Below are 15,589 nucleotides of genomic sequence, written 5' to 3'. Positions count from 1 at the left end.
ACAACTTCAAATACTAACTCATACACACAAAGTTAAAATGTGTATTTTGCTTAAGTATCCAGCTGATTTGCTCACACATTAACATCGAAGAGGCATTGGGTTGGGATACACCTCTTTTGCCACTCACTTTTATTAAAAATCTAACAATTGATTATAACGTGCTTGAAATAAGATTCTCCTGAGCAAAATTTGGCAGTAAAATAGAATTTGTAATTAGAAAAATTGAGTGACTTTTCAGTGGTTTTTAGTTATTTAAAAAATGTTAAAAGACAAAATCTTAGCCTAGGGGGCCTTAGAGATTGAATTGTTCCTTGCTGTCCTAGCAGAATTGTATTTTAGAACATCCTTCCCCTTCCAGATACAGAAATATGCAGGCCAAACTCCAGGCCTGCATTATTTTTTTTTCCTTGAGGGGGGAGAGGTGGGAATTGAACCCAGGATCTCATACATACTAGATAGACACTCCACCACTGAGCTATATCCAAGCACACCCCCACCAACATTTTTGATCTTCTTTAGTTTGCATGCATCGATTCAGAACTCAGGAATACTGAAGGCCAACTGTGTGTGTTGTGTGTGTGTGTGTGCGTGTGTGTGTTTGTGTCTGTCTATATATATAGATGTATCATGAAGATACTCACATAAAACATAGAGCTGTACTTTCAGAAAGCACTCTTTCTAAAAGATTTAAATTTTGTGTTACTTCTAGAAGAATTTATAAAGAAACTAGCATTTCTAAATTCTGTTTATGTAAAAAATTATGGGTGCTACTTGAGTATACAAATGGAAAGATAATGATTATTTCTGATATATTCACTGTTTTCTAAAAACCAGAAAAGCAATGGAAACTGGATAAGGTTGCAATTTTTCTTTTCTTAAATATGGAAGTGCTGATTGCTGTATTTTTATGCCTTAAAAAGAAAAAAACACACACACTTCTCTCAACTCTGTAACACACCTGACATACTATGCCATGATGACATTCCTAAAAATGCATATATACTTCTGAGAAAATAATCCCTGAGTTGTTTCTCCAATGACTAGTAATTCACGAATCTATTTTACTGAAATTTACCATAAAAATGACTTAATAATACTATATATGTATTGCTATTGATTTATACATCTGACAATCTATTATTATACTCTATAAAAACTTTTTCCTTGAAAAGCTGGAGGAATCATAATTTCTGGGTACTCCCACACTGATAAAGACAGGGGGAGCCAATGTAACACAAAGAAAATGGTATCTAACTTGGCCAGAACACATCACATTTAGATCCTAGTTTTACTGACTATGTAAGCCTCATGTTCCTACCTACAAAACGGGAATATCAGTGTCTACACCAGAGTGCAATGAGAACTAAGGGTAACAAAAGCAAAATTCAAACTATAATGTCAGAAAGACAGAAGATACTTGAATAAATGTCATTTTTAGCCCTGACCCAGGAAGTGAATTATAAACAGCAATGAAAACTCTTCCTTCAGATCCTTCAAATAAGGTAAGATTAGTTAATTATTACTTTTGACTTCCTGTCAGGTATAAAATATATTCATGTTATCACCCTATCTTCTAGTTCTGGAAGGAAGAAAAAAATGAGTAACTCCTTCCCATACAATGTTCAAACAGAATAATTGATTCAATGCTTTCCTTTGACAAATGTATAGACCTGACTTTACTGAGTTCTAACATTTTAAATTCCTTTGGTACTTTTTGTTCATGATAACCAATCTGTTTCTTCAAAAAAAATGGTCTCAGCTGGAAGTATGTTTTACTTCTTAAGTAACTCACAATCAGTGGCACCATGTATACTCCACATTGATTATGGGAGATCACTCCACATCTATAATCACCATCCCTGAAAACATGGTTATAATTAGTCCACATTCACATCCTAAATAGAAGGCCAAAATTCTTTAGTCTTTAACTCTCTTGCAACACAAAACTGAAGTCCACCCATCATATGCCTTCTCTATAATGGAATTCAGTGATGGATATACTGGCTCCTGCCTGAAATCCTAACTAGGGAGGCAGATATCGGTTTGAGGCCAGCTCAGGACAAAAATAAATAAATAAATAAATAAATAAATAAATAAAACAAAAAACACCATTGAAATCAGTTATATGCTATGGTAGAGGATCATAATCTAGGGACACAGAAAAGTACAGTATAGCGGGAAGTAGTATAAAGGCAGAAAATGAGACTTTATCTCAAAATTTAACTGACATATAACAAAGGTTGGGTAGAATGGAATGAGTGGTAGAATACTTGTCTAGCAAGTATGATAGCCTGAGTCTAAACCCCAATGCTACCAATAAAAAAGGAGGAAAGGGAGGTAGGGAGGGAGGAAAGCTGGACTTCAGAAGCACATGGGAAGAAGGAGTATCAATGTATGAGAAGTAATATACTTACTACCTGGTGAATGTAACTGTAACCCTCTATACAGTACATCAATAATAAAAAAACAATATAAATAAATAAAATAAAATAAAACAGAAGCACGTGGGAGACAAACTGAGCTCAATAGATTGATCTTCTAAAGGTACAGGGTATTTCATGATCCCTACAAGTGATTGTGACAGAGACCCAGGGTCATAAATGTTGTTGAGTACAAGCGAGGGTTGGATGGGGCACATTAGTCTTGGCTACACACAGTAGTACTCTCAAACTCCCTGTGAGACCATTGAACTACAGATTACACTTTTAGAATTCCTATTTCTGCTTAAAATACCAAGCATGATAAATGAAAGGACCTCTAGGATATAGAAACAAAAGCCATATAATGAGTGATTATTGTCCTTAATGTACTGTTATCTCTCATCTCTTTTGCTGTCCCTTGGTTATCTCATATTGTTACAGTATCTCACTTTGTTCTCTGATATATTGGATATATTTGTATTTGTTTATTTGAAATTGGATAGGAAAGGGGGGAAAACAAGATGAGGGTGGGGGTGGGGGGGGAAATGGGGACCAAGACATGAGAAAGGGTATCAATGTATGTGAAGTAATGCACCTTCCATCTGGCGAATGTAATGTAACCCTTCTATTAATTACAATAAAAATATATGGAAAACAGAGGAAAAATAACATTAAAATTAAAATATTGAAATTAAAATTAGAAAAAAAATACCAAGCGTGAATTGTCCACACTGGAAAAGCTTGACTTAAACATGAAGAAAATCTAGGCATGAACTCACCTTAGTAAATTTTACTTTCACAGTCATTAAACTGCTTACCTAATCTTAGAATTTTCTCTATTGAATGATAGCTGTTTATACATTGTATGACTTCCTTCATAGATTTTTTTTTAACGCTAGTGGTATGGTCCAAGTGAAAGACAGTTTTCTTTTCTTTCTTTTTCTTTTTCTTTCCTATCAGGCAGTTGTAGGGCTTGAACTCAGGGCCCTGGCACTGTTCTTGAGGTTTTTTATTATTATTATTTTCTCAAAACTACCACTCTACCGCTTTGTGTAATAGCTCCACTCTACTTTTGTGGTGGTTATTGGGGATAAGAGTCTCATGAGCTTTCCTGCCTGGGCTGGTTCTGTACCATAATCCTTAGGTTTCAGTCTCCTGATTAGCTAGGATGTGAGCCACCAGTTCCAGGCCAGAGACAGCCTTTGTAGCAAGTATGAAACCCTCAGGACCGTCATAAAGATAAAAAGAAATTTCTTTTGTGCCAATCCTGGAGTTTGATCTCAGGACCAGGTTATTATACTTAAGCTTTTTGTGTTCACTGCTCTTACTCTTTGCACTTTGAGCAACAGCTCTATTTCCAAGAGACTTCTTTAATGAACAATTATATAACACAAATATAACTGCATATTTATATTAAATGTTAGATATGCAGGATTTTATTAAATAGGTATATACTAATATGTGATATATATGTTACATACATGTAACATATATCATATGGCACAATTTTCCTTCTTGTTCCAATGTGAACGAGAGGAGAGATCTGTCTTCTTTTATTTACAAAATGAAGTTTCCTCACTCTCCAGTTTAGATTAAGGAAAGAGCACTTAGAGTTATGGTTTAGGTTCAAAAGTGGCATATGCTGGCCAGACATGGTGGCTCACACCTGTAATCCTAGCTTCTCAGGAGGCTGAGATCTGTGTATCAAGGTGCAAAGCCAGCCCAGGCACAAAAGGACCTGAGACTCTTACCTCCAATTAACTTCTAGAAAACAGGAAGTGACACTTGGCTCAAGGGTAGAGAGTAGCCTTAAGCTGAAGAACTCAGCGACAATGCCCATGCCCAGGGGTAGGACAGTACCCTTGAGTTGAAGAGCGCAGGGACAGTGCCTACAGCTCAGGGACAGTGCCCAGGCTGAGTTCAAGCCCCATGACCCACAAAAAAGTGGCATATGCCAAATTTACACATATTCAGTGACTGAAATTAGAAGCAAGCAGGTACTTATGTTCAAAAATTCACAAAAGGAAAATCCTACTGTGTTTCCCAAATTCAAACAGCTAAACATACTTGGTAAACAACATTAAAACATCATTAATACCATTTTTCAACACCTTAGGTTGCTACTAGCCACCTTAAACAGAAATTAAACATAGTCTAAGGAGTTCTTCAGGTGTTTATTTTTTTTAATGTCAATCTGCTTCACACAAAGTCCTTTATTTGCTCCCTTTGTCATTTTTTATCTGAAATGCACAATTGAAGTTATATCATCTCAAACCTTCATATTTGCCTATTCCATAGAGGAAGATCTCAATGTATTACTGGAAAAATGAAATGGTCCCTCTAAAATCTTCTTAAAATTGAAGCATCCTGATGTGTCATTAAAACTTCAGTAATGTTAGGCCCTCCTTTCCTCTAGTCTGGTCTCATTTATATGAAATAACTTCAAAACAAACAAAAACACACAGAATTAGCTACTCACTCCTCCATAATAGATTCTTTTGGTCATTTTATTGGGAATCAGACAAGTAAAGAAATTAAATAACTATGATAGAAGTATAATCTTTTCCTAATTTGGTGATTTGCTATAGTAGGTAAATCAGTGGAGCTGAGTCACAAGCATGAGACTTTCAACTCTTTCTGCACACCTGCAGTCACCCAATTTTGCCAGATTTTCCTCCTGAGGAAAAAATCTCTCAAAAGAACAGAGCTCTTGAGAGACGACTTAATGTCAAAATTAATTGAAGACTTTGGAATTTCCCCAGGGAAACTTTGTATGTAACATTATTTGGGGAAAAAAAATGTGATGGCTATTTTTGACAAAGCTGTATTCAATAGCAGTCTAAAAAATCTTTCTTTTTCTTTTCAAGAAGCAGAGCCATGAATGTTCTTGACTAATAAGTAAAGAGATTGGTATTCAGCTTACATCGGACACCCTCAAGAAATACTTGAACTGGATGGAGCTGAAAATGAGGGAAAGTACAAAAAAAATCATTCATGCCGACATCAGCAAGTGGAGTAAAATATCATCAGGTCTTTATAGCAATCCTCATAGTTAATACAAGAGGGTGCTGAGTGACTAAAACTTAATGAGGAATGCAGAATATAGACAGAAGGGTCTAAAAAACAATTCTTAAAGGTTTCCACATTACGAACCTGTAACTAAAACTTCCCAGTGGTTTCTAGTACTATAGTAACCATGAGACAACATAGAAGTTATACATTGAATAACAACCTTTTTTTCTCTCGTAATGTTCTTATAATGACTTTCTACTGGTAGATCTTGAATTCCAGATACTGATTAAATAGGAAGCAAAATGATTTGCTGATGAAAATATTTATTATGAATAGATGAATTAGTCTATAGAAATGTGCTTTCCTGTCCTTACAAATGGCTTTTTGTGACTAAAAGCCTAGTGCTGTATTCATGAAGAACAAAAAGCACTCTCCATAGCTGCAGCATATAGCCTTGTCATGCAAATGTGAGTGTCTTTCAAAAGTTAGCCTTTCACTGAAGGTTCTAGTAAACTGGATATAGTTTATTTTCTAAACAGCAGTCAACAGCTGATTAAAATTGGTTCATATCAGCTTTTTAGGACTGCTGAATATTATTGTAGAGTGTACGCACTCAGACAAAACCTCTGATTGCTCCCTCAACCAGCCTCCAGGTTCCTTACTTAAAACTAATAAAAAATGACAGAAGCCACAACCACAGTGCAGATCTACAAACAATCTCAAAGCACAAACTCACATCATCTATCAATTTTGTTCCAAGTATTGTCTTCTGGGGCCAAGAATTTGAAAAAGATACCAGAAGGGATACTTGTGAGGAGGGAACTACATTAGGTTTACATCCTGATAATAAACACACAAAACTGCACAGGTAGTAAAATTATATATAAACAAGGATTCCAATAAGACTGGAGAACTATACAAATAGTGAACTATTTATATAGTGGACTATATAAATGATAATATGTGGATGGTGATAATGTGCTGGAGTATTGAAAGGTACTACACTCAGGCATTTGATGAATATCAAACTGTTTATAGGGGAGAGATTGTGAGAGAAAGGGCATATACATTGCTAAGAATTAATGTCTTTTGAAAAGTATGAATTATTTGGTTGTTTTATTTTCTTTTATTTTTTTGTATAGGTGCTGGGATTGAACCCAAAGCCTGGGTGATTTCCCCCAAGCAAGCTAACATTCTACCATGTGATCCACAACTCCACTTCTGGATTCTTACTGGTTCGTTGGAGATAAGAGTCTCACAGTCTTTCCTGCCAGGAAACCATAATCAGATCTCAGCCTGCTGGGTAGCTAGGATTATAGGCATGAGTTTCAGGCAACTGGCCATTTTAATTTCTTTGTAACATTCTTCTTTAACCTAAACCACCACACAACACTAATTCTCTGTTTATATTCTACACCATAAATAGTTGAACTACTCATTTATCTTATTTTTTCCTCTGATATGTAGCTTTTGTAATACACTTTTTGAATATAGAAGCAGTAAGGATTCAAAAAGTATATGGAGCTATAGTAACAGTATCTTAATACAGGGATATTTTAAGTATTTCACAGATCTTATGAATATTTATATCTGAATTCCTCTGCAAACAGATTAAAATGTACCGATATGCCACATTCAAAAATAAATATCGCAACACAAATATGGAGATAAGAGTTGACTCACTGAAATAATGTCTTGCTTTGGAGACATTTAATTATACAGTTACTCGATTTTGTTTTAAAGTTTTTCTTTTTGTTTGTTTGGTCCTGGGGCTTGAACTCAGGGCCTGGACACTATCCCTGAGCCACTTTGTGCTCAAGGCTAGTGCTCTACCACTTGACCCACAGGACCACTTCTGTTTTTTTCTGTGTAGTTTATTCGAGAAAAGTCTCACTGACTTTCCTGCCTGGACTGGTTTTGAACCACCATCCTAAGATCTCAGCCATGTAGGATTATAGGCATGAGCCACTGGCATCTGGCTTTCCTTATTATTTTATGACAAGTAATTTTTTTGAGAGAAGGGCAATCATGAGTAGTAGAGTGTCAAATTCTTCAGAATGTTGAGAGTTCAAATTTAAGCTCATGGGTACCTAGACAATAATGAAAAATACTTCTAATTATCCACGATTCTGAAGCATAATACATAATAAGGGCGCATGAAGGCAATAATGTGAGGAAAGTTATTGTAACTCATGTTTTCAGAAAGACAGGACAGTAACTGGTAGAATAGCAAGAACTAACCTGAGCATGTGTGCAGCATTGAAGACAACATCAAATTCCATGCTATCCAGCTCAGCTGCCTTCTTGGCCATCTCTGCTGCTTCCATAAGGCGAGCTTCTTCCAGAAGAAACTGACCTGCAGAGTAAGAAAACGAGAGTTTCCCCTCAGAAAATGTTCACCATTTAATGATACAGCTATATATAAAGATACACAAGGGCAAAGGGGACTTAAAGTGAAACCTTGGTTCCATGCTCATCATTTGTGGGCCTTCCCCTTAACTGCCTGACATTCTATTGCCTGAATTCTATTTGGCACATGTCACATAGTGTTTTTCTCAAAAGAAATAATCTGCTATAAACTATTCAAGCAATAAATAAAATGAAAGATATATTACAGATTTGAGTTGAGTTTATTTTAACTTGCCAGGGTTTCAGTTCTGTGGGATCTTCGATACCTTCGCTGGTATAACTTCTCTTGCCACTAGCTAACCTGGCTGCAGCCGCTCACTTACCTTCTGAAGACCACAGGCCAGTTGGGTAGACTCGGTACTACAATTATTGAAGTGTCAAATAAAGTGCATATGCATTGTCTAGCCACACCAACCTTGGAGGGGGATGCCAGACCTGATTACTCCTTGGGCCCAATTAGCAACAAAGTTAGCTTTCCTCTCATCCCCAAGCTCCAGTGGAACTACACAACTGGAAATACCCTTGGACTCTGTTCTGTTGTGGAACAGGAACACTAGAAAAGCTCTTGCTGGAAATGGGACTCTGAGACATTTTGCAGACTGTGCGAACACGTTAAGTAAGTCATAGTAGGAAGGGAGACCAAGAACACGCCATCAAAAACAGGCCAGAAAGGAACAACATACTTCTAAGCATAGAAGACTCTAAGCTTCCTCTCCTTACATGGAATAGGGGACTTAACCCAGCATGCTAAGTAGAGTGGCTGAACCTTTGACTACTGCTGCATATAGTTATTCCCAGGACAGTTACAAGAAAACCTGCCACAGTCATGTCCTACACAGTTCTATGTACCTCTATCTTCAGCAGCAAAGTCATGAGAGTTTAAATCTTCCAACCGAAACCCTGCCCTCCAAAACAGAATTCCCCAAACAGAAAAGCCAGTGAAATAAAAAAAAAAAGGAAATATTTCTCTACCAGATGTCAACTATTCTACAACAAAGGAACTAAGTGAAAATAGCACTGATACAAACTAAGTGAGCTAAATGAATCAGTGAGATGAAGGAAAATATAGAACTTTAGGTACATGCTTTTGAGAAAGAAAGAACACAAAGTAGAGCTAGATAATTTGTTCCATAATGAAAAGTTAGCATCTCCTTGTGTGTGCCTTAATGAAACACATCAGACTAAACCTATTCTTCAGTTAATTATAGTTATTATAGATTATATTTTAAATTAAACCACACTATTAATTGCCACCTGCCTTCTAAACTTAATGCTTAACTAGGTAAATGTGTTAATAAATAGTAACTATGTTAAATCTGTTAATAAATATATGAATTGCTTATGTGATAGTTAAACAAAGGACAACATAGAAAATTAATTGGTATTCTTTCTTAGCGGCTATTAACTCTGAAATATACTTATAATAATAGTAAGAAAAACTGCAACAATTAGTTGAATAACGAAAATTATTTTTTAAAAATTCATTACTCCAGACTAGAGATGACAAAGGGGATGGATACATTCTGGTAAAGGAGGAAAGAATAAAAGAAGGAAAAGAGGAAGGAAGAAATGGAAGAAAGGAAAAATAAAGAAGAGAGGGCTAGAGAGAAGGCGGGAGGAAAGGGTAAGAAGAGAGAGAAGAAACAAAGGAAAAGGCAAGGAGAAGGAAGAGGAACAGGAGGGGGAAGGAAGAGAAGACTAAAGAAGGCAGAAAGAAAGGTAGCAAGGAGGATGGATTGAGAAATAAATATTATTACCATACAGACAGAGAAAATGACACTAACTGATCCTCCTTTAAAAATAAAGTATGTGTATGTTTGTGTATGTGCGTGTATTTTCTGTCTTTGTAAAAATTTTACATATAGTTTCTCTACATCAATCAGGGTTAATATTTCTTGTCAAAAATACAATGAAATATTTCCCGTTAAAATTAATGCAATTAAATGAAACACGTAAAACAATCTCAAAGTGGTGTCATGATGATACAATTTCCTTAAAGAAAAATCATTTATATTAAAATGGTCTGGAATAAGTAACATTTTTCTCAAATAAAAAATAACAGATAGTATTTTAATTAAAATAATTCCTCTTGGAGGAAGAAAATCAGACTTACCCCTTTCTACCAATATTACCCTTCATCAGAATATTACCTTACCCTGGCCTCCATCCCTTTGACTGATATGGTAGTAAACTTGTTAAAATAAAGGTTAAATTGCAACATTATTTAGCTGATCCGAGTCCGAGAATTTTTACCTACTTTGACAAGATCCTTTTACCATCCTATGAACACATTAGAGAAATAAAGACTGATGGTCTACTTTTCATATCACTCCTTCTGTCTGGAATGCCCTTGCACCAGATAGCCCAGTGACTCTCCTCCTCTTACCACTTGACTACTATGAGGATTTAATAGATATGCTCAGCAAAAGGACTGAATTAACCAATGATTTCCTAATTATGGTCATTTCTAGAAGTAAGCAAAGGCCAAAATACATATTCTATTCATTTCCTCACACCTCAAAGTGATTTTAGACTTGAACACTGTATAATCCCCTAATGTGTCATTTATGGTGAAGTTTCCATGAATGATTCTCCTGGACATGGGCCATATCACAGTCTGGGTTTCAGACCTTGGAATTTCCCTTGGAACATAAAATAATTCAAACTTAGTTATCTTCTAAATATGTCTTAAACTCAAACAATTCAGACTATGCCATTTGACTAACATTTTGTACATTTCACTGTGTTGTGTAGTTAATTCAGAATTCTGGAAATAAAAAACAATAACAATACATCTAGAAACTGAAGCTAGTTTCTTCCATGAATTAATTTATCAATGAAGTTTACATTGTGCTTATATATTCACAAGATGTGGTTGTATTGTGCTAAGGAGCAGGTATTACGAAGATGAAGTTGTTTTTAACTCTTGTAGTAGTCCAGTCTCTCTTTAAAGAGGGAGGGGAATTTGAAGACAAATTTACCACTGCCCGAATATAAATCTGAAGGGTGCCACAGTACATATACCATTTGTGGGTGGAGGCATGTTTGGCTTTGTTCAATTTATAAGCTAAGCTAAGCAAAAATATGATTAAAATGATGTTCTTTACAAACAAGAGTATTGCTTTAGTTTTGCCAAGAGGTTAGTTGTGCCACTAGCAGCCAAATCACAAAATAACATCACCGGCCCTGCAGAATCTTTCTCAAATTTAGGTAGTTGGAACAGGGAAAAACACCATGCTTGAAACATTTGGCCTGACTGGTTTTGCTGACATCTAGTGGTTAAAGATGAGTGGCTTGAGGGGAACTGAGGCAAATCTTCCATGGCATGTTTCTATGAAGGAAGGGAAGAGAAGAGCATTCCTGGTAAGAGGTCAGTGGTTATTCAGTGGCCTGGATTTAGACTAGCTCTCCACAGGAAAATCTGGAGTGGAAAATGTTTCTGAGTACATGTTAATGATGCCCTAGAGGAATAAAATATGGGGGAGGGCTCTTCTGCCTCTACAGGGAGCCGTACTAACAGTCTTTTCTGAATCATTGTCACATTGCCATTTTAGGTATGTCCTCTCTCTTTAAAACGAATCTTTCTCCCTCTCATTTCTATTGGTTTCATTGCTTTTTGTTTCTGGGCTCTTGGCAGCCAGAGTTAACAAAGCTCTGCTTTCACAAGACAGCTCTAATGTGATAAATGTGCTACAGTGACTGGCCAAGAAAACAGGTGGGCTGAGTAACAAGGAAAAGTCACCCAGGAGATCAATCTGGACTGCTCATTGCGAGGTAGGGAGGTTCTGGACGTGTCCCTAAGTGAACACAAGGCCAAGAATTTGTCCTGAATTGGACAGGTGGCAAGGATGGTGCCTATTGCAAAGGAGATTAAAGAATCAGTGGGCCAGGGAACTAGGAAACAGGTCAGGAAGGCCAGCAGCATATTGCTAAATTGATTTCTCTCCTGACTCTTTCCAAGGGTTATGAAACGCTAGGAAACAATTCTTATAGTGATGATGGCTGTCTGTCTGATGGGGAACAGGAATTATAGACAAACAAGTGAAGAAGGGAGAATAAAGGGGGTTGAGATGAGAAAGAGAAGAAAGAATCAGGAGAAGCAACAGAAGGAGCAATACCCCCTCATTATTTAAGTAAGATATAGTTTCGGTAGGAATTAAATGTGCTTCAAAAAGGAGAATAAGCTTGTATTGAGTTTTATGCAATCTGGAGTCTGATTATCTAAAGATGAGTGGAAAGCAATCATTAGATGAAGAATGAATCAAAATGAATGGCACGAGAAATACAAAAGGAATCAAACAGAGCTGCTTAAAGTCCCTAAAGAAAGGAGCATAACTCTGACACCTGGGAAAAGCAATGAGCATTAGCAGTTCAATGAGCCCAGCACTCCCTTCAGCTTTCTGGCTTTTTCTGGGTTTTTCTGTGTATGTGGTACCGAGGAATTGAACCCAGGGCTTCCTTCATGCTAGGTAAGCACTCTATCACTAGGCCATACTCCAAGCCCAGGACATTCTTTTTGTCTTTTTCTTTTTTTCCTTTTGTTTTTGCTTGTTACATTTTTAAAAAATATTTTTATTATAATTAATAAAAGGGTTACATGACATTTGCCAGATAGAAGGTGCATTAATTCACATACATTGATAACCTTTCACATATCTTGGTCCCCATTACCCTCCCCCCCACCTCCTCTTGGTTTTCCCCCCCTCCCTGTCCATTTTCAAGTGACCAAATACAAATATATCCAATATATCAGATAACAAAGAGAGATATTGTGACAATATGAGATAACAAAGGAACAGCAAAACAAATGAGAGATAACATAGCACATTAAGGACAGCAATCATTCATTATATGGCTTTTGTTTCAATATCCTAGAGGTCCATTCAATTAGCTTCATGCTATATGGCCTTATGTATCAAGGTTTTGCTCTATTGCAAATCTCTGCTAGTAGAGCCCAAGGTTTCTACTAGTTATGATGAATGAGGGAAACCATTGAGCCTAAGTTCCTTTGAGTCTGGCATACTTCACTTAATATGATTTTTTCTAAGTCTTCCCATTTCCTAACAAATGGGGCGATGTCCTTTTTTCTGACAGCAGCATAGAATTCCATTGTGTACAAATACCACATCTTGTGGATCCATTCCTCAACTGAGGGACATCTAGGTTGGTTCCATATCTTTGCTATGGTGAATAATGCTGCAATGAACATTGATGCAGAACTAAGGAAATGGAAAAACCTCCCATGCTCCTGGATTGGAAGAATCAACATCGTGAAAATGACAATCTTGCCAAGGGCTATCTACAAATTCAACGCAATACCCATCAATATCCCAATGTCATTCTTTAAAGAAATAGAAGAGGCAATCCAAAATTTCATATGGAATAATAAAAGACACCGTATAGCAAAAACACTTCTTAGCAGAAAGAACAGCACAGGAGGAATTTCAATACCAAACTTTAGACTCTATTACAAAGCAATAATTATCAAAACAGCTTGGTACTGGCACAAGAACAGGCCTGAAGAACAATGGAATAGAACTGAGGACCCAGATATTAAACCACAGACCTATGGCCACCTAATCTTTGACAAGGGAGCCAAAAAAATAGAATGGAAGAAAGATAGCCTCTTCAGCAAGTTGTGCTGGCAGAACTGGTCAAGCACCTGCAGAAAACTAAAATTGGGTCCTTCTTTGTCACCCTGCACTAGAATTAACTCCAAATGGATCAAAGACCTCGAAGTAAAAGCTGACACACTGAAAACTTTACAAGAAGGAGTAGGAGATACACTAGGCCTCTTTGGCACAGGTAGAAACTTTCTTAATAAGGACCAAGAATCACAACAAATCAGAGAAAGGCTGGACAAGTGGGACTGCATTAAACTGCAGAGCTTTTGTATGGCAAAGGACATAGTAAATTAGTTAGGAAGCCTACAGATTGGGAGAAGATCTTCACTAACCATACAACGGACAAAGGCCTCATATCTAAAATATATCAACAGCTCAAAAAATTGAATCACTCCAAAACTAACCTCCAAAGTAACAACCATCCCATTAAAAAATGGGCCAAAGACTTGAAGAGAGTCTTCTCTGAAGAAGAAACAAAAATGGCCTATAGACACATGAAGAAATGCTCAACATCTCTGGTCATAAAAGAAATGCAAATCAAAACAACTCTAAGATTCCACCTCACTCCAATTAGAATGGCCAGGATCAGGAAAACTAATAATAGCAGATGCTGGAGGGGATGTGGCCAGGAGGGATCCCTACTGCACTGTTGGTGGGAGTGCAAACTCGTTCAACCACTATGGAAAGCAGTGTGGCAGTGCCTCAAAAGGCTAAACATAGAGCTCCCCTATGACCCAGCAATTCCACTACTTGGCATTTACCCAACCATCCAGAAACTAGGGCATACTAAATCCACTAGCACATCATTGTTACATTTTTTTTATTTTCCTTTCTGGAATTAAAAATCTCCCTGTGTACCACCGGCTGGCTTCAAACTCACATGATCCTCCTGCTTTTAAAGTTTACATGTTGAGTTCTATTTTAAGAAAAGTTGTAGCACACCCCGGTTACTAAAATAATTTTCCTACCATCTCATTTACCTTTTACCAGCACAGAGTAAGACTTTTGAATTTTTCAGATTTTATTGAAATATTATATGTTCCTTCATAAAACTAAGGTACTTATTTTTGAGAATTAAAAAGAAATGAGTGTAATATGGTGCAGCCTGCCACCATCTTGTCCTCTCATTGTTCTCTCTATATGCTCATGTCTTCGTTTCATTCCTTTTACATTGTTGTGCTGCTTTGATGACTTCTAGCTGTTCTCTGCTGTGATCAAAAACACTATGTTCTATGGGTTCCTCCATTGTCACCTGGAGTTTCAGCCTTCTAGGCTTATGAATTGGCTGGGGATCCATAGGATCACTTTTACTGATCCTCATTAAGCTTTTAAAAACATGGCTGGTGTTGTACTACTGGAACAAGACGTTCGTGCCGCTTATGAAATCATAAGAAAAACCATGAAAGTAGTGGAGTTGGGAGTCCTCCTGGGCTCAGATTTGTGCTTTTTTCAACTTATTAGGCACAAGAATTTCAGTATAGAAGCAGTATTATTTGTAACTTAAGCCAATCATCTGTAAAATAGATGTCATATTTGCTAATAACCTTGGAAAGGCAGTAAAAAAAGATCAGCTTATATTATCATCATTAAATGCTTTAATAGAAGTTTTCAAAACAATATGCCTTGGCCTGGTTTTGGCAGCTCACGCCAGTAATCCTAGAGATTCAAAAGGCTGAGATCTGAGGATCATGGTTCAGGACCACCCAGGACTGACAAAAATCACATAAATACTATCTCCAATTAAAAATTTTAAAAAGCTGGAAATCGAGGCATGACTGAAGAGATCAAATGCTACCTCTGACTAAATAAGATGATTCATTACACAGGCTGGATTCAAGTCCTGAAAGCAGCACCCACATATGTGTATTCACACACACACACACACACATACACACACACGTCTTAGATATGATAGATATTTGAAATAGCCTTTAGAATATTCCTAGCCTAATCATACTTCTCTGAAATGCCTCTGATGTTGCTGGAGTGTTAAAAGGGATAGCAAACACTGAGATAAAAACATGTATTTTTCATATTAAGTATTTAACATAATTATAATCAATGTGATTTTTGCAAAGAGCCACTAAAATATATTTTCATTTAATCAAAGCAATACCCTAATTT

At 36.7% G+C, this 15,589-nt stretch overlaps 1 protein-coding gene across 1 annotated transcript in view; it reads right to left on the bottom strand.

Moving 5' to 3' along the window:
* The window catches only part of Tmtc2 (transmembrane O-mannosyltransferase targeting cadherins 2), a 336,278-nt gene that overhangs the window by 54,321 nt on the left and 266,368 nt on the right, over positions 1-15,589 (bottom strand). Inside the window, exon 10 of the mRNA XM_090328335.1 lies at positions 7,674-7,788. Coding sequence (XP_090184461.1) covers positions 7,674-7,788 — 115 coding nt within the window. The remainder of the gene's footprint in view (positions 1-7,673; positions 7,789-15,589) is intronic.

Source organism: Megascapheus bottae, chromosome 2, assembly GCF_031878675.1.
Source record: "Megascapheus bottae isolate mThoBot1 chromosome 2, mThoBot2.hap1, whole genome shotgun sequence".
NCBI lineage: Eukaryota > Metazoa > Chordata > Mammalia > Rodentia > Geomyidae > Megascapheus > Megascapheus bottae.
The sequence above is the reverse complement of the archived record's forward strand: the minus strand, read 5'-3'. Positions and strand labels throughout refer to the sequence as shown.